This window comes from Ciona robusta, chromosome 5 (assembly GCF_009617815.1).
Source record: "Ciona robusta chromosome 5, ASM961781v2".
NCBI classification, from domain to species: Eukaryota; Metazoa; Chordata; class Ascidiacea; order Phlebobranchia; family Cionidae; genus Ciona; species Ciona robusta.
In genome coordinates this window covers 6,097,653-6,123,429 of record NC_143239.1, presented here as the reverse complement: position 1 = coordinate 6,123,429, position 25,777 = coordinate 6,097,653, and the positions used below count along the sequence as shown (strand labels likewise).

At 33.5% G+C, this 25,777-nt stretch overlaps 5 protein-coding genes across 5 annotated transcripts; all 5 read right to left on the bottom strand.

The window, feature by feature from the left end:
• Positions 1-17: 17 nt before the first annotated feature.
• On the bottom strand, positions 18-4,162 carry LOC149736016 (signal peptidase complex catalytic subunit SEC11A-like). Its single transcript, XM_089878724.1, has 5 exons — positions 4,008-4,162; positions 3,613-3,722; positions 3,083-3,232; positions 1,001-1,178; positions 18-720 (listed from the first exon to the last, which is right to left on the bottom strand). The coding sequence occupies exons 1-5, from the start codon at positions 4,047-4,049 to the stop codon at positions 670-672; spliced, it is 531 nt and encodes a 176-aa protein (XP_089734850.1). The 5' UTR covers positions 4,050-4,162; the 3' UTR covers positions 18-669.
• Positions 4,163-4,719: 557 nt separating this feature from the next.
• Positions 4,720-10,050, bottom strand: LOC149736015 (bifunctional polynucleotide phosphatase/kinase-like). The gene is made up of 14 exons (XM_089877742.1): positions 9,863-10,050; positions 9,239-9,423; positions 8,849-8,959; positions 8,633-8,710; positions 8,188-8,328; positions 7,871-7,954; positions 7,556-7,671; positions 6,953-7,131; positions 6,609-6,705; positions 6,388-6,481; positions 6,150-6,211; positions 5,789-5,898; positions 5,477-5,563; positions 4,720-5,156 (listed from the first exon to the last, which is right to left on the bottom strand). Exons 1-14 carry the CDS (start codon positions 9,979-9,981, stop codon positions 4,976-4,978), a joined length of 1,644 nt encoding a protein of 547 aa, XP_089733868.1. The 5' UTR covers positions 9,982-10,050; the 3' UTR covers positions 4,720-4,975.
• Positions 10,051-10,063: 13 nt separating this feature from the next.
• LOC149736014 (anaphase-promoting complex subunit 13-like) lies at positions 10,064-10,506 on the bottom strand. Its single transcript, XM_089877769.1, has one exon. It carries the CDS (start codon positions 10,504-10,506, stop codon positions 10,255-10,257), a length of 252 nt encoding a protein of 83 aa, XP_089733895.1. The 3' UTR covers positions 10,064-10,254.
• Positions 10,507-11,274: 768 nt separating this feature from the next.
• LOC149736013 (uncharacterized) lies at positions 11,275-23,691 on the bottom strand. Its single transcript, XM_089877724.1, has 17 exons — positions 23,527-23,691; positions 23,106-23,181; positions 22,563-22,650; positions 21,840-21,920; positions 21,247-21,498; positions 20,630-20,728; positions 19,708-19,792; positions 18,420-18,523; positions 17,943-18,133; positions 17,370-17,562; positions 16,878-17,031; positions 16,051-16,255; positions 14,016-14,276; positions 13,297-13,488; positions 12,841-12,987; positions 12,257-12,424; positions 11,275-11,962 (listed from the first exon to the last, which is right to left on the bottom strand). The coding sequence occupies exons 2-17, from the start codon at positions 23,178-23,180 to the stop codon at positions 11,741-11,743; spliced, it is 2,517 nt and encodes an 838-aa protein (XP_089733850.1). The 5' UTR covers position 23,181; positions 23,527-23,691; the 3' UTR covers positions 11,275-11,740.
• A 6-nt stretch (positions 23,692-23,697) lies between these two features.
• On the bottom strand, positions 23,698-25,601 carry LOC149736012 (uncharacterized). The gene is made up of 3 exons (XM_089877767.1): positions 25,276-25,601; positions 24,806-24,940; positions 23,698-24,501 (listed from the first exon to the last, which is right to left on the bottom strand). Exons 1-3 carry the CDS (start codon positions 25,327-25,329, stop codon positions 24,310-24,312), a joined length of 381 nt encoding a protein of 126 aa, XP_089733893.1. The 5' UTR covers positions 25,330-25,601; the 3' UTR covers positions 23,698-24,309.
• Between the last annotated feature and the right edge of the window lie 176 nt (positions 25,602-25,777).

Below are 25,777 nucleotides of genomic sequence, written 5' to 3'. Positions count from 1 at the left end.
GATACAATAACAATCTGTTGATGAATGTTTATCATTTATTCCCAATATTGCACACTTAATCTTTTGACACATCTACAAAATCACATAACGTTTGACCAAGTTTCACTATGGTATGTTTAAACCAAACATTTTAGCAATCTCCGTAAAAAGTAACATCACCAAAATACAGTACAACACATGCACTGCGGTAAATTATCTAAAACACAAGTTTCAACAAACAACATCAGAGGTTGTACTCTCGTCTACTGACTAAACTAGTCGCCACTTATTTAGATTTTGCTTTTTAGTCACCGGACTAAAACTTAATCAGTAGATTTTGACCGAGTAACTTCTGTAATCAGTAATACACAGGATTTTAGCTGGCTGACTAAACATAATATAAGTTTTAGTCAATTGATTAAAATATTTGTGGTAACTTTCCTGACCGACCAACTCAGGTTTTAAGTCCAACTTCACTTTAAAAAAGTTGAATTAAAATCTGATTTAATTGGATTTTAGTACAATTGAATGTGAAAATATAAATTTTAGTTGGCAGACTTAAAAAAGGGCACCATAGCGACCTGCCGACTAACTTTAGTCAGTAGACGAGAATACCACCCCGGATCAGTGTTGCGATAAAAATTGTGGGCAAAAAACAATTGGCAGCACTGCAGTTGGATGCATCAAAGATCATTCACGGTGAAGAAGGACAAACAGACCAAGAAGCCCAAGCACAGCGTACTGGGATAAAAGGTAATATTAAATAAAGGAAATAGTCATACTACTGCAATAAGAGAGTAGGTTATACTACCATTTAATAGAGTTGTAAAAATAAATGAATGACACTTATTCACCTTAATGAATAGGCTATATGACTTATTTATCTGATTTATAAAAAATAATAAAGACTTGGCTACTGCTATAGCTGCATAAATAATTAAATAAATAATAATACAAGTTTTTTAATATTATTACATAGGCTAATGTATAAAAGGAAGTTTTAATACATTAGTATACTTACTTTTAATTTCGGATAATCGTTCATGATAATGGTAACCATCCCCACGTAAGGAACGAACCCCCTTGCTCGCCCAACCACGTGATGCTTCTCAACCCATAACTGACCAGGTTTGTACAAACCACGATCGTCAACCTCGTTGTTGTCTCCTTTCGTCAAAAACTTGATTTTTCCTTCGTGGCTGGAAATATTATTGGTCGAAATGGGATTGATTTAAAAAACAAATATTGCAGCTCGTGTGTACAACAGTTGGTTTTAAATCAAACGTTTTAGTCACTTAAACCATTTGTTAAACACAGGGGCGCAACCAGGGGGGCTGTTTTGCTGTCATGACAGCCCCCTTTTCCGCAGACACGCACGCAGCCAGAAAGTGCTAAGACGCATACACGCACGCGTTGCATTTAATATTACATTCATTCGCTTAAAATTGGAATTACTTTTCGTTCAATTGTTACGTCACTTGTCCTATTGTAACGTAACTATTAATTATGACGTTTCATAATATAACAATCTGGAGGAATGTGCTAACTGCCCAACCAACCACGAGATCGAAACATCGTGTATGAGCGTCACATTTTTACGCTCTGCGCCGGCGTAGGAAATAAAGGAAGACGCATGTGGTAGCATACATTCAACACCTAACAAACGAAGCAATCGTTGTGAATTTATTCTCGTGAAAAGTGACGTAATAAAACTCTGGTTCTCGTGCGGTGCCAACGAACACGTTTTTTGGCCTTTGTCCAAGCTCTGCCGGGGCGATACTTTGTAATAATATATTACAATTTGTGTTGGTTCCAATTTACTGATAGCGTCGCTCCTCGCACTTAAATTTGCACCAATTAAAATGCATAATAATCGCGGTTTATCAGCATTTAAATCAGTGGTTACCAAACTTTATCTACTCGCGTACCACTTTTTGGTTCAAGCAGCGTTCTCAAACCACCTACATACTAAACTACTAAAGGCTCGTGAACAACTCATTTTAAATAATAGAAATTAAAAACCGCACGCACACCTATTTTTTCCGCGGGCATGAACTTGGCACTGCCTTTCTCAAAGTTGAAAATAAAAGTAATCTGCCTATTAAACAGGGCAACAGGCGCGGTAATAAACAACCTAAATATGTTCCAGAAGTAGCACTGCTGTATATTTACGATGTTTTCCTCAGCCAAGCAGCATAATTATTACGAAACAGTAGGGATTCACACGTGGATTCATCGCGTCATAATAGCGATTGTTTGACCTGGGAATTGATTACGTCATAATAGCAGTTCACACGTTGATTATTTGCGTCATATTAGCGATTGTCCCCTTGATTATTTAGCCTGCAGGTGCTTAAAAACAGGTTGAATATTTGCCTTTTCATGGGCATAAGTAAAGATAGGCTTGCAAAAATATTCTGTACACGCGTAAAGCAACGCCTAGGTTTAAAAAGTTAGGAACACCGGTGTAGGGAATATAGCATGGAATGACACGCTCTACGTAATTTATGTGGATTAAAATAATGCTCACGACAATCACTAAAAGATCATTTGCGATCGTTTGGTTTGAACTTAATAAGGTGCTCGCGTACCACCTGGGAGGCCTTCGCGTACCATAGTTTGGGAAGCACTGATTTAAACTAATCATCAGAAACAGAAATTATACAAAAACTACAGATCGTATGGGAGCAAATAAAACACGATTGTTTACCAACAATCTCGTTTGTGATGGAACAATCGTAATGGTTTATCAAAGGTATTCTGACGTAAATAATCGTTACATTAACATGCGTAAATCTGCAACAATGTTTCCTCTGTTTATATTAATTTAGATACGTCTTTTTAATAATGTAGTGTTAGTTTTAATTTACCGCGTAAAATAGAATATATATTCGTGTGCACAACCAATAAAGGGAGTGTTTTATCGCGTCAGAGATAAACGTGGACTAGACGTAAATATGACAGCCCCCTTTTGAACGCGCTGGTTGCGCCACTGGTTAAACATAAAGTAAATAATGCATATATATAAAAAGAAATCAAACTCACATCATAAATTTATAAGTTAACATGATACAAATTTAATAATATTTAATATTAAACTTACGTTTCATGAACTTTTATTACCCTATGCACTATAGGAATGTCTCTACCCTCGATTTTAAAAACCACAATCTCTCCGGCACGAATTGGGTCGGAACGATCGTTACCAAGGAACAGAAGGTCTCCTCGATAAAATGCTGGCTCCATGCTGCCACTGTGTGATAGTTGAATGGTAATAACGCAAAGGCATCATGTTATTTTATACATATTTTTAAAAATCTGGGCTGGCATTTTCAAAATACAGTTAAACCTGTAGTTCTCTCTTTGAAAAAACAATGGCTCCATGTTTCCACCGTGTGGTTGGATGATAAAAAACTTTTTTTTAATATTAAAAAAACTGGGGTGACATTGCTAATATGTAGTAATCCATAGTTATCAGCGGACCTTATTGATTAATGTGGTGAATGAAATAATTACAGAACAGACAAATATACAAACTGACATTTCAGATATTGATTAATGCAATTTGCAAATACGCCAAAATGTTAAATGATGTCCATAAAACACATACAACAAAATATTTTGAATACCAACCTAAGAACAACAACAATAGGACTTTCACTACCAGTGGCTACCATCATTCCTTTCCATATCATTAAAGCAGAAGCAATTATCATCCCAAAGTTGAGAACTTGGTAGTAGACCTACAATAATAAGGATGGTGTTAAAAAAATTATTGCATATTTGAATGAATGAAATTTTTTTGTCTCTTGGATTACAGTTAAGGTCAGGTCAATTTACAACATTGTTAAATGACAGTAAATAAACGTAAAACGGCAGTCGTTATAACATGCCTGAAAAACAGAACTTCGAAACTAATTCGGTTAAAATTATCCCAAATACATTAACGTAACACAATATTCACATGTGTTAGATGTAACTTCAACAATTTAGCGACAGTTATTTGATTTTAAATCCAAAAAACTTACCTGCCGTTTATTCATTCGTTTAAAATCGTCGAACATTTCCATTTTGATATTTATGTGTTTTCTTTAGTTTTAAATAAATCCAGGCCCCCTGGATCTATAAAATATAAATAAAATAGTTACAAATACTACAGAACGTATGTAAACAAGCAAATAATCATAACAGAATTTAAGATATACATGTAAAGTTTACTGCAACGGTGCTGCTAAAATATAAAATATGAAGTAACACGCGCAACTATATGCAGTGTTGCCACTTATTTTCACTTTTATTCTGGTATTACTTAATTAAGGTAAATTATGTTTTAGACAAACATATTTAAGAGATATATGTGTAAAGAACATATTAGTAATTACATTACTATACTTTTTACGTTATAATTTAATAAAAACATACGTAACACGTATTTTAATTAATACCTGGCACCACTGCGACACAGTTCTGTTCATAAAGATCAGATAAATATGTGTTTAACGGGGACTGAGATATCGAGATAAATGAACACCGTAGTACCTTCCCAAAGAGAGCACTATGGTGAATATACATTAAATTCCAATGCACACCAGTTCTATACATTTGTAATATGTTCCTGAACGCAATCTACGTACATCCCACTACTAATAATGCCAAATATTTATGTATGTTCCTTTCTGTTAGGTAATGTTTTCGGCAAGACCAAGAGTACAATTAACTACTATATTTGCACCAAAGAAGTAAATATGAAGCACTGATATGATTTTATTTCTTGCATTTATGCAAAGATTAAAATTGACATAATGTAACAAAAAAAATTGTTAATTGTAAATTAGATATGCTGTGCCTTCGTCTAATTTTTTACTTTGGATTACACATTAAGAAAATGGATTCTTTTTAGAATCAGATATATATTTAAAACAAATCGAAGCAGCTTTTATTATTTTATAAACTAAAACTTAAATCAATAAATTAATTGGAATCACACATTGAACAATCAAACATTATACAAGTAATACATTCGTTCAAGCTCTTTGTTTTCAAAGGAAGGAACAAAATTAACTTTAACTATTTCATCAAAACCTTCCTTAGTTGTTGGTTCAACAAACTTTTTACGGTGAGAGTAAATTATCATTGAAGATATGATGTCATGAGGTGTACCGCTTAGTTCACGAAATCTGAAGTTTTTTAGATTATTACACAGAATATGGAATGAAGTTTGCCTTTTTAATTTCAGTGGCTTTAACTTCAATACTAAAGTTGTCATAATATGTGTGTCTATTTCAAACACATTGTGCTCGCTTACAAGTTATCGCTTATAAGCTTACAATCACATAAACTTTGTAGCCTGTGGATGTAGTTTATTTTGTATGGCTGAAAACTTGGACAACAGATATTAATTAACCTTTTTTTAAATTTGTCATGTATGATATACCCAAGCAAGCTACAGTAGTTGTTCACCAGATATAAATAACCTTCATGTGGCATATGCACTCACCTATTGTTATGAAATGCATGCTCAATAGAAATATCAAAATACAAACATCTGCATGGACATTTCCTTTCTTTAGCACAGTCAATGTATCTGTACAAGGTAAATAAACAATAGCAAAAACTGCCAATCTAAAATTTTGAATATCTAGTATTTTTTGTTATATTTATATTTAGCTTTACTGGTTCAAAATAACTAGCTGCAGACTACAAGTTAATAAATCGGTTAAATCCCATACTAAGTTGTAATATTATCTTTAATACATATAATATTACCAAAAACTTTTGAAACTGTGTTTAATATTTATCAAACTTTCACCTTTTCCTGGATTCAATGTCAGGATTAGTGTTGTCAATAGCAACACTTTTACCTGATGCAAGAGCTGACTTACAAGCTGCCACGCATTTCTGCCAAGTTTTCAAGGTGTCCTGAAAGTTATTTCAACATAATAAATATTGTTTTTTAAACAAATAATTTAAAATCTGTTATTAATAGTATTCACATTTAAGCACTTATTCATAGTTTTGTTTAATAAAAAACTTAACTAAATTTAATGTAATAAGCTTAATATAAAACATATCCTAATATAAGCAACACAGACAAATGTTTGCATGATTCTCCAATATAAAGTAAAGAAAATAATCCTACTTGGCTAAAAATTCTTTAATTTTCAACTCACCCTGTTAATTTGAACGTAACCTTCAGGAACCAAATGTTGTCGGGTGAATGTAGATTTGCCACCTGGTAAGATAAACAAGTTACTTCATTATATCATTGGCATTTTTATGCCATATGCAGATTTTCACTACACCCAACATCCAGTCAGCTTATGCACACATACAGCCAGTGTGATAGTAGCAAATGGTTTTGATCAATTAAAAAAAATAATTGGGATATTATTTAGAAAACAAACTTACAAGCAGGATAACCAACAAGGATCAAAACTTCTTGCTGGTTGCTCACAATATTTCCAACTGAAGTAAGTTCTTTTAACGAACTTTTTAAAGATTTCTGTAAAAAACGGAATTTATTGCAATCTCTAAATTAGTTGCTATTTGATCTAGTGTGGCCATCCACAAACTGGTTTACAAATCGTTTTGGCTGTTATTGTTAAAAAAGTTACAAAAATGAAGATTACCGGATCAAATTCTGGAAGTGTGAACTTGGCAGGTTTCTGGTTGAGAAAATATTCCTCTGGTGTGAAGAATGGAACGTTGAGGTTTAATGCAAATAGCCTGTGTGAGAATGAATGAACGTATCTTATTTATTCACACATAGAAAAAAAACAACCATCGTTATTACTTGGTGCTCTGTTTCATATACCTCGTGCCAGCTTGTAAGTTATGTTCCTTGGTGGCTAACTATTTGAATTTTTATTGGGAATAACTATGTAAATTCAATTATTACATTGAAAGTGGGTGAGCAGGCAACAATATTTAAAGAATCTTCCCGCAACCAACAAGAGTAAGATTAAAAACCCACCTGTCACTGCAACTAAAATCTTTCTTTCTTTTTGGTTCCCAGTTCTTAGCACGGCCTGCTGCATCCCCCACGTAGGTAAAATCATCAACTTTTATTCCACCATTACCAGAGTCACATAACCAGTTATAAGACCCAATGTTTGGTTTACGATATTTACATCTCTTTGTGGCAGCTAGGACCTGGGCGTTATAGAATGATTGAACTGTAGATGGACCTAATTAGTAAATACATTAACCAAATCTAGGTTACTGGTCATTGGACCCTGTGTATTAAAGAATAAATTAATCACCCACAAAATTGCATAGTCCTACGTAATAACTTGTAAGCTGACACGAGGTGTATACAATTAAACACTTTTGTTTTATCGACTGTCATTTCTTCGCCATGCGAGTATAAATAAGTTAAATTCATTTATTCATTTATTCATTTACCTCTAGTTAGGCTTGAATACACTTACAATCACAGTTATTTTATTGATAGAGCAGGTGGCATAGGTGTTAAGTGTAATAAAATTAAACCACAAACCATGAAAGGTTAGAACACACCATACACCCCTTTGTATGGAAATTTCACACAAGATCTGAGTTCAGTTTATAATCTAACCTGACAAGGAACACCCAATGCTTTAACCACAGCTTTTGCCTTTTTCTTAAAATCTTCTTCTTTTACTTTTCCTTTAGAAATCCCGTTTTGATTCGAAATTATGACAATTTTCACACCTGAGAATATTTGGCAAAAGTTCAACAACATACAACGTACTGTGATACTCATTTGAAACAGAATGAGATGAATTTAAAGTTTAATAGTAAACAAAACTGAGAAATTCAAACAAAATAATTTTTTTAAGAAAAAAATTTAAACAAATTTTAAAGTTTATTAAGATTAGTTTGGTTTTAAAATTCCAAACTACTACCCCACCTTCTGCTGACAATTGTTTTAATTTCTTCGGTATTTCCCCCAACATTATCTTCCAATCCTTATAGTCAGTTGCAAATGTTTTACCTTAATCAAAACATTACTAATAACAAAAAAATAAATTTAGGTCTTTCTGAATACTGGATAGCAAACACTGATAGTTTAGGAGTCATCAGATCGGTATTTACAAATTATAAAATTAGTCTCAAATGTTAGAAATAGAGAACTAACTTGGACATAAATAGATTCAATTTTAAATGTGATTAAATTTGGAACAGATTTAGACCAGAGTCGTCTACCCACTACTAGAACGCCTGTACCTGATTTAGTAGTGATTAAAGTTGAATCGAGATCAAATGCAACGACCCGTGACGAATGTTTCAAACCTTCCGACTGATACACCAACATACTTTGGTCGACTGTGGACCAACCAATCTCGCATTGGCTGGTTGTTGTGGAAACTAAAATGGGATATACGTTGTTATTAAAGCTCTGTTATTACTATATGGTATTGGAAACTGGGGATTAAATGGATGTCATGTTATTATTGAAGTGCAAGGATAGGATATGTTATTGTTAATTAATTATGTACTCACAGAAAAAATGCAAGAAATGGTTAAAATCTCTCAGTCAGGCCTTTTTAACTAATATTGGGAAAAGATAGAAACAATGATTAAAATCTATTTGTATCATAAGAACTGTTTTATTTAAATGATAAATTGATTAGAATCAACAAAAGGTACATACAAGTTATGTAATAACTACCTGGTGGTTTGGTATCCGTTTTTGGTTTACTGAAGGATTGTTGTTGTAATTGTTTTAATTTTTCTTCAATATTATCTTCTGTATGAGAAGCGTAGTGTGTTTTATTTCACAAAGAAGTAGAATAAAAAATTTTGTACCGCCTTAACATAGGCATGCAGAAAAATTCGTAAACGTTCTCGAACCATATAAAACAAAATTACACAAAATCACTTTCACCTTTTAAATCTTTTTTCAATTTCTTTGATTTGGGAACATTATTATTCACAAAGTAATCTGTCAATGTTCTTTTTTTGTTTAATGTTGAAGTTGTTTCTTCACCTTGATCGTCTATTAATGCAATGTTGTTAAACATAAACACAAAAAACGAAGCATAACTTCTATACGTAATGAAACTAATAGAAGTTTTATACATAATAAAAATGTTATGTAGAGTAAAAGATATGGCGACAAACAGCCGCCGTTAAAATGGGCTTATGATTAAAAACAAAATTACATTTAATTGGTCAAAGGAGCGTGATAGCTTAAGACAAAATAGCGCAGTTTCTATACAAAACATATAACTGTGAACAAGTCTGTAATATATACACATAAAGAACAAATACATACCATTAGTAACAAAATGCAGCTTATGTGGAAATTCTTTTTGCACGACGCACAAAGTTTCATTCTCATGTAACGAAGCTTTGTTGTCATGGTCCAGTGGTTTCCCATCTATACATCCTGGTGTAGAACCAAGTTGACGGACGGTGACCGATTTATTTGAATAATCAGCTGTTAATTCCAACTGCTTTCTGTTAATTGAAATGTAATGTAGCTGAAAACTTGTACATTAAATGGTTACTATACATTAAACAAAAAAAATTCAAAATAAAGCATACTGTTACAGGTCTTTACTGTATTTTACTATACAAGAATCGTTCAACTATATGTACATCAGATCAGGGTCAGATTCGCGAAATTTATTACAAGTTATACTGTTATTTTATGTTGATGAATACACGGTAAAACCTAGTTAAGGTATGAAACTGGGATGCTAAAACATAGGATGACCTTTTTCAAGTCATCGGTGCCCTAGGTACCCTTAACATTACACCAATGCATTGCATTAATTTGTATGGGACACTGTTTTCCTATAATAAAAGTTGGACAACAGTAAAATAAGGGATGGAGGAATGTATGGAAACTAAATACTAAAAGAAGGGAAGGGAGGGACAGAGGGAAAATTTTTACCTTGAGCAGCGTTTGTCGGTTATTTTTGTTGCCTCTGATCGACCAATCACAACAGCTTCTCCATCAGGTAGCAATATATCATCATGGTGACCGTCACAACATTGTAGATAAATCTCCATTGTTACGTAACAGTTAATGTCTTAAATATCACTTTAAGTTAAATATTTGCTTTGCATGAATAATAAGCAAATATGTGTCGGGCTTAAATAAATGATTTTTGTGTTTATTTGGAAAAACTGACAGCCACATATCTACCACTGTTAGCTTATAGCATGATAAAAAGTTCTTTATCAAAAATTTATATTGAAACAAAGCATTTGGAAAACAGAACAAAATAGTAATTCACACAAATTAACATAATCTGAAAATTTAATTTAACAGTATAAAGCAGTTTACGATTGTCTATTTCCATTGTTGCTTAGCAACGATTGCAAATTATCATCATTCCATTTCTTCTCCAACTCTTTAATTGTTTCATGAGAATTTCCATTGTCTTGCTCTAGTTCTGGAAGTTCATCAAGAGGAACTTCTATGTCTTCTACAGGAAGTTCATCATTGATCCAATCCTCGTCTATTACATCAATGAGACGACCATCAACCTTTACCTCACTATCCATTATAAAGGGATCTGTAAAACAGTGCATATATTATATACAAGGTGCTAAAAATTGTACATAATATGGGAGTAGTATAAAATAATAACGTTAAGCTTTTTTGTTGAAAATCGCAGAAACGACAGTCGTTATAACAGGCGTGTTCTGTTTCATACACCTCGTGCCCGCTTGCAAGTTACCACGTATGTTACTTTGTGGGTTTGTTTAAAAAAAACTGGACTTGTCTTTTTGCAGCGCGAATCGCGATGGGAAAATCCCGATAAAAATCCCTAAGTAAGTTTCTTTCCATGGATATAAAATATGTCTAATCGGATTATAACACAAGTGTTCTTTCACATCATACACCATGGTTTTACAAAAAAACATTCCATACACGAGTTTAAGTTTCTTATTATGAACTAGTTAGAATCCAGACTGTTTAAATCTGTACATCGATACCACACCACAGATAAGAGAGGCCACTGGTAAACTCGTTATACAAGTGGCCTCCCTCATATTTAAGTCTGTGAACATACTACTAGACTAATGAGTTTTGCTAAGCAATAATAGAAGAAAAGAAATTAAAACCGTTAAACCTCTTTGCTAGAAGTATTGCCTTGATTTTTTTGACTGGACTTAACACTTGGGAGTAGGTCCACTGTATGAAAGTTTTGTCAAAGAGATTCTTGCTTGAGGTCTAGAAATTGTCCTTTTAAACTTGGAGTCCTAATATTAATCGCAATACAGACCATTTGCCTTCTGAGGTCTTTCTGATAGTAACCCTAAATTGTTTAAATTTGAAACCAAATGGACTCAAAGTTCAACGAACATCATTTATCTTTAACAAAGAAACATCACAGGGGGTGCAGGATGGACAACACTGATGCGGTAGAACAATAGAGAATAAGTATAGCAGCATAGAGAAGGTACAATATTTGCACTTGAAGTTGGCAGTAGTACAACAAAAACAAGGCCAGAATAACATGGTGGGAAACTGGGGTATAGAACCTAGTTATTACTAAACGGTAGGTAAAGTAGGTGTAGTTCAGGAACGGATTTCTAGAATCAGATCATCAGGAGCTACAAGTGAATTCAGATATCAAAGGCATCATTGCAATCTGGATTTTAGCTAAAACTCAACTCTTGGCGGAGTTAAAATGGGAATTTAAACATACAAGTTTCTATTAAGGGCTAAAGTTACACCCCAGTGCCCAAACCAACTTTAAACTGGCATAAGATGAAGGTAACAACAGATAGGACAGTGATAGAACAATAGAGAAACATGCTATTCGACGACGTCATCAGCTCGCTGCATGAAGATCTTGGTGCGTAGAAGACTTAGCTTTCGTGCGCTTGATTGACCATCCCACTCAAAGTGAGGGACCACTACCACACGAGCACCTTGGGCACGCAACAAGCGAAGAACCAGCCGTGTTTTGCCGATGGCGTGGCGAGAATCAATGCAGAAACGAGATCTTGGGAGGGGAACCACAGCCACATTTTGGATCTGTGTGATAATGTAATATTTTAAACTTACATACCAGAAGAAACAAAAAGAGCATTTTTTAACCTTTGTTTAAGGCCTTGACTCTTTTAAAAGACTTCTGCAAAGGAGTAAACAGACAAAAGTATGTTACCTTACACTATATTATTAATAGGGCAGTGGATTACAGTTTCAGAGTCTAAAATGGGACATCGACCAAGAAACTTTGAAAAAAAAGGCTTATAGTGGGTTGGAGTACGGACAGAATACAATACCAATTCTTGACCTTAAACAAAATTACTATAAAAACTTCCTTACCATTTGGTGCATGTGCGGTGGGATGAAAGATGGATGTCGTGTAGCTGGTAGAAGCTCACCATCCAACCTCATACGTAGCAGGAACACTGGGAAGTTACGAACAGGGGAGGATATTAAGTTGTAGTTGTGATATCCACCAACCAAGTTTGTAAGGAAGTGACGAACATCCTGGGTAGGTTAGGGGTTAATGGATGAATAAATTTAACTTAATTATCTTTGCGTGGTTGAAAATGACAGTCATTGTAACACAGGTGTTCTGTTTCATACACCCGTGCATGCTATATAAGTTACCAAGTATTTAACTTTGTAGGTAATGGTAAAATATATTTGAATATTTTTTTTTGATATCTAGGCTTTAATTGGGGTGACGCCCCATCAGGATAATAATTTTATGTTTTTGTAATCTTGCTTCATTAAAAAGGATATTAAAATGTTGTTTTGAAGACCAAATTTTCTAAGAACTTTACAATATGTTTATATTTATCTAGCAACAGCGGGCTAATGCTATATTGAATACTTTTACATTATATGTCTGGCAGAAAGCCTTTATATATAGCTTTTATATATTATAAAGAGATACACACCTTCTCAAAAGCATATATCTGTGGTGGTTTGGCATCCATGAACAAATCAGATGGAATAGAAGAAGGCAAAAGGTCAGGTCGCTCAATGCTAACTGCTTTGCAAAGATCTTTCATGAAAAATCTTGAACCACTTCTGTTGTTGATGAACTACAATAGAAAGGGCGTGGTTAGTGTTTTAGGAAACTGAGTTACAACATGCATGTCAGATACATATGGTGTATTCATATATAATAGGTTTCTTATACACCATGGAGATACAAATTGTGTATTTATACTCTAAATCATAAACCACCGTGTAGGGGTATTATAAATGTATTTATAGACAGAGTGCTAACTTACAATGTTTCCAAATTTCCATACATTTTAAAACACACAAAAAAAAAACAATACAAACAACACATATCAATACAGAATCAGATCAATACAGAAGAAATAGAACTGATAAAGTTAAACAACCTGCTTATCCTCTAATGTTAGCTTAATAAGAGTTTCAGGATATCTTCCAAACACAGCGAAGTGGAAAGCAGTGAGCAGCAACTTCCTGTTAGCATTATGAACATGGCTTGTCTTAAGTGTTGGTAGTTTACGTAACATCTCCATGTGAAGTTGCTCAAAGAATTCCTCTGCGTTTTTGGGCAAAAAGTAAACCTAAGGAATAAATATTTAGCGATAACAGTTTTAAATAAAACGGCGGCAATTTACGATTTTTGGTAATTTGTTTTATCTTTTTTTTAATTTCAATCAAATTAGAGTAATTATTTTATAAACATTATTAATATTTATTTTATGAACATATTAATATTTCAATAGGTTGTCATTACATGACAATTTACATCAAACAGGTTTCATACATTGCATATATTTATTTTTCAAGATGCATTTTTTACCACAATCTTTACCAGACAAAAATCCCAAAAAATTTTGCAATAGCAAGCCAAAAAGTCTACATTACATTATGCCTGGTAGCAAAAGCAATATATATCATTGTAATAAAGTTATAAACTGTGCCAATGAATCCAGTCAGAACATGTGTTATATAAAACAGGTTCCATATAGATTGCTTATAATTATATTTAAAATGCAAACATTTATTGCATTTTATTATACCGGAGGGACCAAGAAGTCAATATTACTTTATGCCTTGAAACAGAAATCGCATTAAACCAAGCTCTAACCTGTGCCAATGAATCCAGTATGTCACTCAATGCAACAAAGTCTAAGTTTGCCATATTCTTCTTAACAGCTCCTACAAATCTTTCCAACATTGATTGGTTGTAATAATAAAACACCGTCAACCATTTCACATTAGTTGTGAACTGTGAAGCATGTTCAAAGGGCAGACGTTCATAGATAGCATTGCTTAAAACATCCAGCAGCTTGTGACCATGTATGGTGTAACCAAACTTCACACAATAGCGAAGAACAGCTGATATATCCTGCAATAAAGAGTGGGATTAAAATATTGCTGCAAGGCAAATTATAAGTGTGTAAAAGATCCTCTAGCAATTTGTTTTGTTTTTGATCATAAAGGACCGATGTTTTGTTTGCAATACAGCGAGACAGCAGGGTTTCCAGTAATTATTTTTGCACTTCTGGTAACAGTAACAAAATTAAAAAAGTTTATATAAGCGAAAAGACAGAAAGTAACGGTAAAACAACAGCTGTTATAACACTTTTATATATAAATAGATGTAATGCATTAAATGTAAATAAGATCATTATAATATTAGAACAAGAAGCATATGGGTTTTATGAGATAGACATCTTTGTCTCGAGGATGTTTTGGTAGAAATTCTATGTATAATGCATGAATGTGACAAACACATGGCTTTAGTGGAAGAGGTAGTGAAAATGTTATGCATAGCATATCTATATATAAAAGAAAATTGCATATTCGGAATGTTTTTTTATATAGAAATAATATAGACTTAGACCTACATAGGCAACTATTTATTATTATACTTTTAAACTGTTAGAATACTTCACACATTTATCTTTGTATATATTGTTATAATTGCATATAATGAATACCATTTAGGTATCGTTTAGGCAAAAGTTAGAAATCCCCATACAGCCATTCATTCCTAATTGATTCCTAATATTGATTAGAACTGCACAGTGTGGAACGTTAGGTTTTAGAAGGCTTGAATATAAATCCACCTCTACTTAAGAAACCAGTCAATAAAGCAAGCACTAAATTATTCATTCAAACAAGATGCACAGACGAGAAGCTTTGGCATAACATCTGCTGTGGGGTGGGACTTTCCAATTGTACAAAACAACTTGCCTTTAATTCCGTGGTTTATTTAAGTTTTACCAGTTTATTCCAGATCTTACTGGTTTCTCCCAAATTTTACTGGTTATTCAAACTTTATTGATTTATTTCAGATTCTACCCGTTTGTTCAGGATTCATTGGTTTATGTCTAGGATATATCACTCAATGTGATTCATTTTGTTACACAATAAAAAAACAGCTACCCCATTTGCATTTTACCAGTTTGACCGAATAAATGCAGCATCTTCATTTAAAAGCAAGAAAAACTTTTAGATACAGAGTTTATCTATTCCTAGTTCATTAACTTCATATAACAGGCCAGTAGTCCAACTGTATTGCCTATCCACACACATATGCTGTCTTTCAAAACCGATTTTTAAATCACACCAAGTGACATAATGTAATTAATCAACATTGTACAAAGGCAGCAACACAAGAGGCCTAATCAATGGGTAAGCATCATGGTGAAGTAAAGGTTAATCACATACGCCTTTAATCAATGAATCAATAGCAAACCTAATGGGAATTAGAATGAGCAAATCAACCAGATTGCTTTTAATTCATCAACAAACAAATAGTTCATGGCCTGGTTGGCATATTTTATGAAACATGTTTTGTTGTTTGTTGCTTCCAAAAGTAAATCATTCCCAAAATAATCGTATTTCATTTTTACGATTTTTGTAATTTTTTTTAAGGTTTTATTTTAGTTTAATTATACTGTATCATGGGTTTAGCAGTGACAGTATTTTATTCGATAATTTTCAATTGATTTTTACCAGTAGCGTGGTTTTAACACCTTTCGTTTTGCTAGTAATTCTCTATATTGCTTATATTAATTGTATCTTTCTAATAAAGACATATACCTATGTTATTTTAGGTTATATAGGTTATATTTATATACATATACTTATATAAATTTCTGTTGTTTACAAACCTGTGGTTGCACTGGTATATTCCCATCTGTAATAGCATCGCTTGCTTTCTGTAGCAATGGCCTCGCTGGTGCGTGCTCCATACGATAGAACGCATCAAACATATGAGCAGCCATAGATCTTCCATCTGGATGAAGCATCTCAAGATCGGTGGACAAACCGGCCACTCCTCCCTCACACTTGCGTTTCGCAGCGTTTGTGAAATATCTGTTCATAATAATGGGATTTATATTTGAGATATAGCAATTTAAACAAAATTTGTACTTTGCTGTTTACAAACAAGCAGAGCCAAAAATATTTGATAAATACCATTACATGTATATATATTAGAATAACGTTTGTACTAAATTTGTTCTGTATTCATTTTATTCTACAAGAAATATTGAAAATGGATAAAGTTTTACTTAAATATCTGGCCTTGAATTAATCTAATATCTGAGTCTGTACTTGCGCTTCAAGGGAATTGAATTAAAATCGGCAGACCCTCAAACTAATTACATTATTACATCACATTAGGGAAAGTTGCATCACAGTGGAAGCTTATTCTAGTTTATATAACAAACCAATCTTTGTGAAGTAATAATCATTAGAAACTTGAAACTAAATAATACAATTAATAAACAGATATATATATACTTTATTATGCTGTTGTTACAGCATTTAAAACAAGGGGTTTATATTGTAAGCAAGCACGAAGTGTATGAAACAGAACACCTGTGTTATAACGACAGTCAATGCCCTGCCACGCAAAGATAAATAAGTTTTAATCACCCATTCATTCAAATCTTAATGAGAATTAACATTTTAACAGAAAATGTTTAAATTTTACCTTCCAAAGCACTTCATGATGTTAAGGAGTGTATATAGATCTTGTATTTGGTCAATACACCTCATAGCAACTGATGCCGATACATTATACATGTATTCAGAGTTGATTAATGATATGTTGGGGGTGTGGAGGCAACTTGCAAGCAAACGAAGCTCTGTGGAAACATTTGATGACTTTGGTGGAAAAATAGTGTAAATGGTGATAACATTAAATTAAGTTATTTGGAATTTTCAGAGGAATTTAATGTGACAATATAATTCAAATTTGTAAAGCCCTCGAGGTACAGCTTTTTAAATAAATGTGCAATTCAAAAAGACTTGCTAAACTTATAGGAAAAAAACAATGTTTAATTTAATAATAAAGTATTGACTCTTTTCATACGGTCTAGGCTTTTAGAACTTGGTAGCATCTTTAGTGTCAAAGACTCAAAGTAATGGGCCAACTCTTGGCAAGTAAGCTCTACAGAACTACAAAACATTGCGACATTCTTACCATCTAAATCCATGCTTTCAAATTCAATATGCGACAACAGAACTGGTATGGTGGATTGCTTTAGTGTTAAACGCAGGTAGAGCAAGTCAGATGCTGCAGTAAGCAGGGCAAAGTTGTTCATGAACTTCACGTTTGTCTCAATAATGAACACAAGGTCACGGAAATCACGGTTTGTTAGAACTTCACCACAGAGCTGCAGGAAGGAGGAGGTTAATGAGGAAAATAAAACAAATAAAGCAAGGTAGTTAACCCAACCCAGTGTTTCTTAATCTTTTGATACTGCCAGACCAGTTTAAACAAGAAATTTGTTTTTAACGTTTTAAATTATTAAGAAACAGCAGTTAAAGAACCAGCGCTCTTAATACTAGAGAATTACATTAATATTGACTTATTTATCCTCTCATAAGGGGACAACCGGGTGTTCTATTGTGCAACTTATACAGAGACTTCGTGTCCCAACAAATTATCTTACAAATTGTTATTCAATGCTTGTATTATAAACATCGAGGGCTTGCAGCTACAGATGCCGAGGTACCAAGAATGTAGATTGGAGGTGCTTCATTGCAACAGTACCTTGTTATACTCTGTTGAGTTGCGTGGATATTTTGCTAAAGTTTTCAGATAGATGTGGTGAATGCAAGCCACTGATAAAATCGGGCTTAGTGTTGTTGAGTGAAGGTGGACGCATGCGAGGACATCTAGTGGTGACGAGCATTGCGAGATGACTTGAAGGAGTTCCTCATCTGTGGTGGTTTGCTTGCACACTGTAAGGGGAAGGGTTAAAGTTGCATATGCGAGGGGGTAGGTTAAAGAAGACAAAACTCTAGATTTTTTTGTGTTTTTAAAACCATTTTTTTCTAATTGTAATTGAAATTAAAAACTTAAATACATGGGGAGTTTCCAACAGTTTATTTAAAAAATTGGGCTTCTACTGGCTATAAGTGACTGTTGGTAACAACTTTAAAATAAACTAATTTGACATTTTTATCATAGGCAAAACCTACTTTTTGAAAGCTAAAATTATGTTATGATTGAAATTATCAAACTGACCTATTGGTGCTACAATGCTTGCTGATTCAAAGAGTTTTGATTCCAATTCATCGACGTCAATAGCATGCGCTAATATACTGGTGGTGGCAGCAATGTTTTCACCACTAGAATAAAATTGGGTGAATTTATTTGTGAAAAGTATTATATAATATATATATAATTATATATTATATAATATATATACACTGTACTTTTCACTACTATAATATATATATTTATATATTAGCAATGTTCTTAGCACTATATTATTGTGTATATTCCTTCTATAGTATTTTATATCCATATATAACTTAATATATAATTATTTACACAGTATTTTTACCCCTATAATCTATATATTTATATGTTAGCACTGTTTTCAGTGCTGCAATAACATAAAGACACTCCTTTGTCTGCTTGAATGTTGTAACATAAGGAAAGTTTCCATGAAAAGAATAAAGAGATGGGAATTAATGGCAAATCGGAAGTGGAAACTTAAAACGTTTAAACATTATAAAACTAAAAAAATCTTAAAGTTCTTATACCTTTAAAGGTATTATAATTATATGGGAAATATAGGCTTTTTACTTTTTTATGCCTTTAAAATATGCAAAATAAGATTTTATTCTATCCTGTGTGTGAGCAATAGGGAAAAGCATATGGTTTAGGTCAGAGTTGGCCCATTATCTCAACACCCAGAATGCCAAAAGCAATCACACTGACAGCTGCTAAAATTTTCCTGACAGAGTTGAAAGCATATCATAGACAGTTCATCATTAGGTTAATCAATAAACAATTAAACTTCAAGCAAAATATATTGATTTAAAACCAGGACTAAGAAGTAAGAACCAAACCTTAATGAGTGATTATTTATTAGGGGCCTACATAGCTTTTAACTGTGTATGGTTTAATAGTCATTATAAATTTACAGTTTATGATTGTTTACAGAACCTATATGATATAGTTTTTTAACTAGTAAGGTTTCGCAAAACATCAAATTAAAAATTGGTTAAATGTCTTTTTAAAGCATGTTAAACTAAACTGCATTTTATTTTATTGTTATGCTAGCACTAAAATGTTTTCATATTAAAGTAAACCCTGTATATTTTATTTTCTATGCTAGCACTAAAAGATTAACACATTAAAATAAACTGTGTACACTTCATTTTGAAGTTAGCGGAAACAAATTTTTCCAAATGTATTTCAATCAATTTTAATTTATAATATGAAGGGTATAGCACAGTGCAGCTAACTCTGCATTAGAATAAATCCATTATAGAAACTTAATCAATAAATGACATCGACTCACATTAAGTCAACAGATTCCAAAACTTTTGCGATTTTATCAACTTCATCTTCGCAAATAACTATTTCCTTCTGGGTGTTTTCGGATGCTGGGGTAATGCAATAAATGAAAAAAGGCATGTAACTTACCTAATATTCATCCTTGGCCTTGCGTGGTGGTTTGTTCATTTTTATACAACTTGTGCGAGTTTAAGGGTTACCAGGTGTTCAAGTATGTAACTTATTTATCCGTGCATGGTGGTTTGTTCCCTTTTATACACCTCGTGCCAGTTTAAGGGTTACCAAGTGTTCAAGTGTGTAACTTATTTATCCTTGCATGGTGGTTTGTTCATTTTTATACAACTTGTGGTCGCTTACAAGTTACCCCGTATGTAACTTATGTATTCTCGCGTGGCGACGCAACGACAGTTGTTATAACACGGATGTTCTGTTTCATACACATCGTGCCACTTACAAGTTACCACGTTAACGTATATAACTTATTTACCCTTGTGTGATGGGGCAACGACAGTCATTATAACATGGATGTTCTGTTTCATACACCTCGTGCCAGCTTATAAGTACCACGTTGGCGTATTTGACTTATTAACCCTTGTGTGGTGGGGCAACGACAGTCATTATAACATGGATGTTCTGTTTCATACACCTGGTGCCAGCTTATAAGTACCACGTTGGCGTATTTGACTTATTAACCCTTGCGTGGCGGGGCAATGACAGTCAGTATAACACTGGTCCTTTGCTCCATTAACCCTTATAAAAGTGTGTTGTGGTACAAAAGGTTCTTACTTGAAGTAGACTGTGGTTACAATTGATTGCAGATTATGAATTGAAACTCTTGACTAATCCACTTCTTAACAAACTCAACAGTTTAACTGTTACCATGTTAGAACTCTGGTTATATCAAATACAAGATTAAATAAGCTTACCCTCAACAGACGCTTCCGTTACTTTCACATCTTCTTCTTCCACCTCATTCTCCCCACCAGAGTGAACGCCAGACTCAGTGGATTTCGATCGAGATAAACCTGTTTGTAAGGATAAAGTAAAAATATAACATAAGTAGTCAAAAGTGAAAGTAAAGGGTGACATTGTATGTTATGGTACCCAAGTGTTAGCTAAAACAGCATCCTGTCTTTGGGTATATGTACCACAAATATAACTACTAGATGGCGCAATTGCCTCGATTGTTGTCGCCGTTTGCAACTAAGCAGTCGCGCCACCTAGTATATACTTAAGAGAAAAAAACAAAACACTGCATTAACCACTTTTTATGAGGTTCCTTTTTATAGGATTTCTATATATCAAGTAACGTGGTTTCCTATAGCTGCCTTTAATTTCAAGGATGGTTGCATGAAAACTATAAGAGTAAATTACTTAAATAAGCTCATATCATGCTGTTGTATTGGGCTGACACAGATAGCCCCTAAATCCAGTGTAACATTAGGCGAATGCTAAAATTGTTTAAAAAGCTCGCTCTGATACTATTGTGGGTGTGTGTATCCTTGGGAAGGAGACTCAAAAAGAAATTACATTTAATAATTACTTTCTGTAAAGTCCATGGAAGTTGGTTCCGATGAAAGCAAGCTACAGATTCCACTGCTTTTAGAATCAGATGCGAAAGTAGCTTCTGCCAAATTGAAGTGACTTGCAAGTTTTGAATCACGCTTTCCTTTGATGGATAAGTCATCATATAGTGAACCATTTGTATCTGAGGGTGCGAGTACTGCTGGTGCGTTGGGTTGGCTGGGTGATAAACCAAGCTCCAACGCAGGTTTCGGTTGCTCTACAATTGATTCTGCAACGATGGTTATGGCTAGGATTATGCATTGATAAACAATATATCTTCAACTTTTCAAGGAAGTCAAAACATTCTTCCAAAACATAATTGAATTTACAATGGTGTATACATGAATGGTAATCCATCCATACAAACAGTTCTCCTAAAAATACTTTACACAGGTGAAAATTATTAAAAAAGGGTGAAAACTATTTAGTTGTGGTTTAAAAAGGTTTTATATTTTATTTAGAATTTTTCCACTGCTGGAGTTGCTGGAGGGTTAGTGTGACTTAAATTAAATACACGCGGCATGTATTGTATGTTTAAGATAAGAATACGTATACCACGTGTCCACATACTTGTTTCATTTTCGTTTCCACTTTTTTGTGCAGTTGTATCTTTATCATCGTCATACTGGTCCACTTCATTGTCTTCATTTTCTGTTGGAAAAACAAGTTTTATAAAAATTACAACTAAATTACATTAAATATGCATAGAATAGGTAATTGGTAAAGTAATGGATGCAAAGCAAAGCACTAATTGTGGGCTACAATCTGGACTCAATTCAGGAAAAGAAAAAGAAAATTTTTATGAATATATAAAATGGTGATAATTTTTTTCTGTTTATGCTTATTTATGACTCAAAGGTTACCAAATTTTATAGCTTGCTTTACTTGCTGTTGGCATAAACAACTATTATGGACTACCAATGTTTATTTTATTAAAAACTATTCATTTGCACTTAAATTCAATTAGAACATTAACAATATATGCTCAGGACTCTAATAGGAAAATGTCTTGATTTAAAGTAATGAATTGCACACATCCTTATTATACCAGCATTTAGTTTACTTTAAACTATTATTTTACCACTTTTAAACAATGTATTTTAACAACAAGGGTAACAACGGTTCCTCACAGTAATAGAACATACGTTGATTTAAACAATTTTAAAGTGCTGATTCATCTATCTTAGTGTATGTGCTATGTGTGTGTTTGCCTTGAGGGTTTGTATGTAAGAAAGCCCACCACGCATAAAACCCACTGAATTATTCATGTAGTCAATATATCATATAATGCACCTGCTGCAGCATTGTATGTGAAAGTTTCATAACTCAGACTTTTCTTTGGGCTCAGTAATGGATCAGCTCGCAAGTTACAGCAAAACACCTGAAAATAATATTTGTGATAATTTAAAATAAAAATATATTTACTAATAGGGTGTGACATACTTGAAATAGGCTAAAAATAACAAAATACGAACAAATAGCATATATATATATATATATATATAAATGGGGGCGGATGCAATACCTTCTGTAAAGTATGAGAACTGGTATTTAAATATAAAATAAGTCTGTGTATGAATGTGACTGTTAGCTTCTATTTGAGTAAGAGATAATAACCCCAATTTAGGCGAATAAATATCTAACAGAATAGAATTTATTCGACTTGATTATTTTCAGTTGAGCAGAAATATATTAGTTACTGCGTGTTGAACATATTTTGTAGCAGTTTATCCTTTATGTGATAATGTGAATATTTCTCCAACCTATATACTTACATTGGATAAACCAACAATAACACAAACAAGGGTAAGACAACACCAGCATTTAAATACAAACCTCGCTAAATAATAGTTTCCAATTCCCACTTGATCTTCGCTTCATCACACAACTTGATTTCATTACGTTGAACATTCTTGAATAGAAAATATATTTGTGATAGACTATGGATAAAAATTGAACGGAAACTTTTAACTTAACACACATTGACACATGTTATACATTAAAATGGTAATTGCAAAAATTGACATAATATACAAACCTGTATAGGCCTACCTACCCTGCTACCACAAGTTTGGCGGCTATACCAATCAAAACTAGCCACTATAGTAATCCAGGAACACACATTTCCAGTTTGATTGCTAAGTTGGGGTTATGACCCAATGAGCAAACTTAGACTTGTCCCCAAACTCCAAACTTACAATAAGCTACTGTAGTAATAGCAATCAAGAGAATTCAGTAATCTAGGAACACACATTACCTGTTCGTTTGCTAGAAACTTGTTCAGTTCCAAACACCAAGCAGCAAACTGAGCTTCCGTTATTAGCTTTACATTAGCACCAAGGTTAAAGTTGTGTTGCTGAACCAAGCCTGCACCCTACCCTACTTTCATTTGTTCATTGTAACGAGTACCTAAAGGGAGACTGGGCACCTAGAAGAAAAATTGGGGTAAAAATTGTTCAATATGTTGGTTGGCCATAAACACATTGCATTTTGCATATTAAACTGGCACTACGGCAGCAAGAAAATAAAAACAATGACATAAGTAGAAGTAGGTTCAAGTCTCATAATGAAATTACAAAGCCAAGAATTTGTAAAAATATATACAAATATGCAAAGCAGATAAGTCACATCATGCAATTCTCAATTCTATGATTTAGTGTAAAATTTAACACAGAGGGCAAGACATAAACAATGTTTCAAAATATAAGAACTAAAATGACATGAAAATATCCTGAGAATACTTCAAATTTAGAAATTTTGTTGGACCAATAAATGAAATATTTAAATGATGGATGACATCTGACTATAAGACATCACCATTTTGAGAATAGCTCTGGCCTAAATCGTAGGTCCCCGTGCCTTTTTGTTTAGAAAAAGAAGGGGTCCGGCTCCAACCCCTGTTAGAATACGTCTTTGATTACACCCAAAGGTATGAGATTTTTTTAGCAGATTTTGAAAGTGTAACTGTTACTGCCACTCCTGCATTTATAAAATGAATCCATCTTCTTGCTTATATAAAAGTGTTTGCAAACAACAAGAATTACGATCCCGAAGAAGAAGAAGAGTCATCCCCTCCATCACTGGATGACCCTGAGCTGGAATCGGAATCTGAGGATCCTGATGACCCTGATCCTGATGAAGAAGAAGAGGAACTTGATGAGGAGGAACTGCTGTCAGAAGAAGAGTCGCTACTTACAGAAGATGATCTTTTCCTCCTTTTTATTGTGTTCTCCTGGTAAGAAATTATACCAAGATTAAGAAAATGTTTTTTGCCATAACCGTTAAGTTGGGGCCCAGAGGTGACACTGACATCGTGACATGTCACCTCAGTGTTTGAAACAGGTGAAATATCATTTATTTTATCACCCAAGTTTTGTTCCTTATGTTTGATGTCGGTTTGATGTAATGTGAATGGTTGCAGCATCGGGCTTTGAACTCGGCATTCTCTACTTAAACACTGTAACTGTTGTAATAATATACAAAGAACCAGCTATACATTATCTTATAAACTTTATGAATTAAACTAAACTACATACTTGGTTTGCTGCTTTTCTTTTTAAAGCTTTATTCAATTCTTGTGTGCGAGATGTTCTATGCACATAAGCACGTGGATTCTTGCATTCATAAGTCCAGTGGCCTTTTTGTAAACATTTCTGACATGTAGTATCACTCTAAACAATATAACATTACATTTAATGCTTTAAATAGATTATGACAATAGCAGTTAATAAGAAACTGAAACAATAGTAAAACATGGGCCATTAAAACAATTATATATATAGAAGTAATGTGCGTATAGATGGATTCCATTAGAACTTATTACCCTATTCTTCTTATTGAGTTTTTTTTTTAACAATGCGATTTTGGAGTTGTGGAAATACGGTTACATGGTTTTGTAAATATTCTTTATTTACTACCAAATGGGATGATAAAGAGAATGAAAACATGGACGATCTTACCCCAACCCACTATACACACAAAACAAAAAGTATTAGATTTAATTTACCTTTGACAAACTTGCTTGCCTTTGCTGCAAAACGCCCATCCACCGGGAGGACATGGCTTGCTGTGGGTATCGGACTTGCTGTGTTAATCAAGTTATACTGCTTCCGTGCTTCGTCTGCTTGTATACCTTTACTGTATAAGACCATACGTAAATTACGTTTCACAAAGTCGCTACAAAAAGCAACAAAAAATATGTTAGGCGTTTAAAAATAATAAGCTTGCACACTAACAATGAAAACTTCGTTTTGTACTAAAAACAACACTGTAAAGAACCTAAAACCACACAGAGCGTTCAACACAAGCTAAACACAACATAGCAACTCGCGACTGAAAGTAAAGCAGTACAATGTTCTCGCATGACGGCAGCCGAGATCGATATTTCAACGCACATATTTTTACGGCGATATTTCGGGGACCACTAAACTGAGTTTTATTTGATTCTACACGTAAAAATGACTAGTTCAAAACCTTTGCTATGTTGGCACACCATTTTACTGTTAGTT

Bases quoted from the DNA above. Each gene is read 5' to 3' on its own strand.
- LOC149736013 (XM_089877724.1), bottom strand. From the start codon at position 23,180: ATGTTCAACGTAATGAAATCAAGTTGTGTGATGAAGCGAAGATCAAGT. The intron at 18,524-19,707 runs GTGAGTCGATGT...ATTTTATTCTAG, and splicing joins TTGGAATCTGTTGACTTAAT to TGGTGAAAACATTGCTGCCA. The intron at 12,425-12,840 runs GTGTGTATCTCT...TAACCTACCCAG, and splicing joins AGATATATGCTTTTGAGAAG to GATGTTCGTCACTTCCTTAC.
- LOC149736012 (XM_089877767.1), bottom strand. From the start codon at position 25,329: ATGTCCTCCCGGTGGATGGGCGTTTTGCAGCAAAGGCAAGCAAGTTTG. The intron at 24,941-25,275 runs GTAAATTAAATC...TATATTGTTTAG, and splicing joins GGCAAGCAAGTTTGTCAAAG to AGTGATACTACATGTCAGAA. The intron at 24,502-24,805 runs GTATGTAGTTTA...ATTTCTTACCAG, and splicing joins AAAGAAAAGCAGCAAACCAA to GAGAACACAATAAAAAGGAG.
- LOC149736016 (XM_089878724.1), bottom strand. From the start codon at position 4,049: ATGGAAATGTTCGACGATTTTAAACGAATGAATAAACGGCAG. The intron at 3,723-4,007 runs GTAAGTTTTTTG...TTATTATTGTAG, and splicing joins AACGAATGAATAAACGGCAG to GTCTACTACCAAGTTCTCAA. The intron at 3,233-3,612 runs GTTGGTATTCAA...ACTATCACACAG, and splicing joins CCTATTGTTGTTGTTCTTAG to TGGCAGCATGGAGCCAGCAT.
- LOC149736014 (XM_089877769.1), bottom strand. From the start codon at position 10,506: ATGCACTGTTTTACAGATCCCTTTATAATGGATAGTGAGGTAAAGGTT.
- LOC149736015 (XM_089877742.1), bottom strand. From the start codon at position 9,981: ATGGAGATTTATCTACAATGTTGTGACGGTCACCATGATGATATATTG. The intron at 9,424-9,862 runs GTAAAAATTTTC...TTCAATTAACAG, and splicing joins ACCGACAAACGCTGCTCAAG to AAAGCAGTTGGAATTAACAG. The intron at 7,132-7,555 runs GTTAGATTATAA...TATAACGCCCAG, and splicing joins CATTGGGTGTTCCTTGTCAG to GTCCTAGCTGCCACAAAGAG.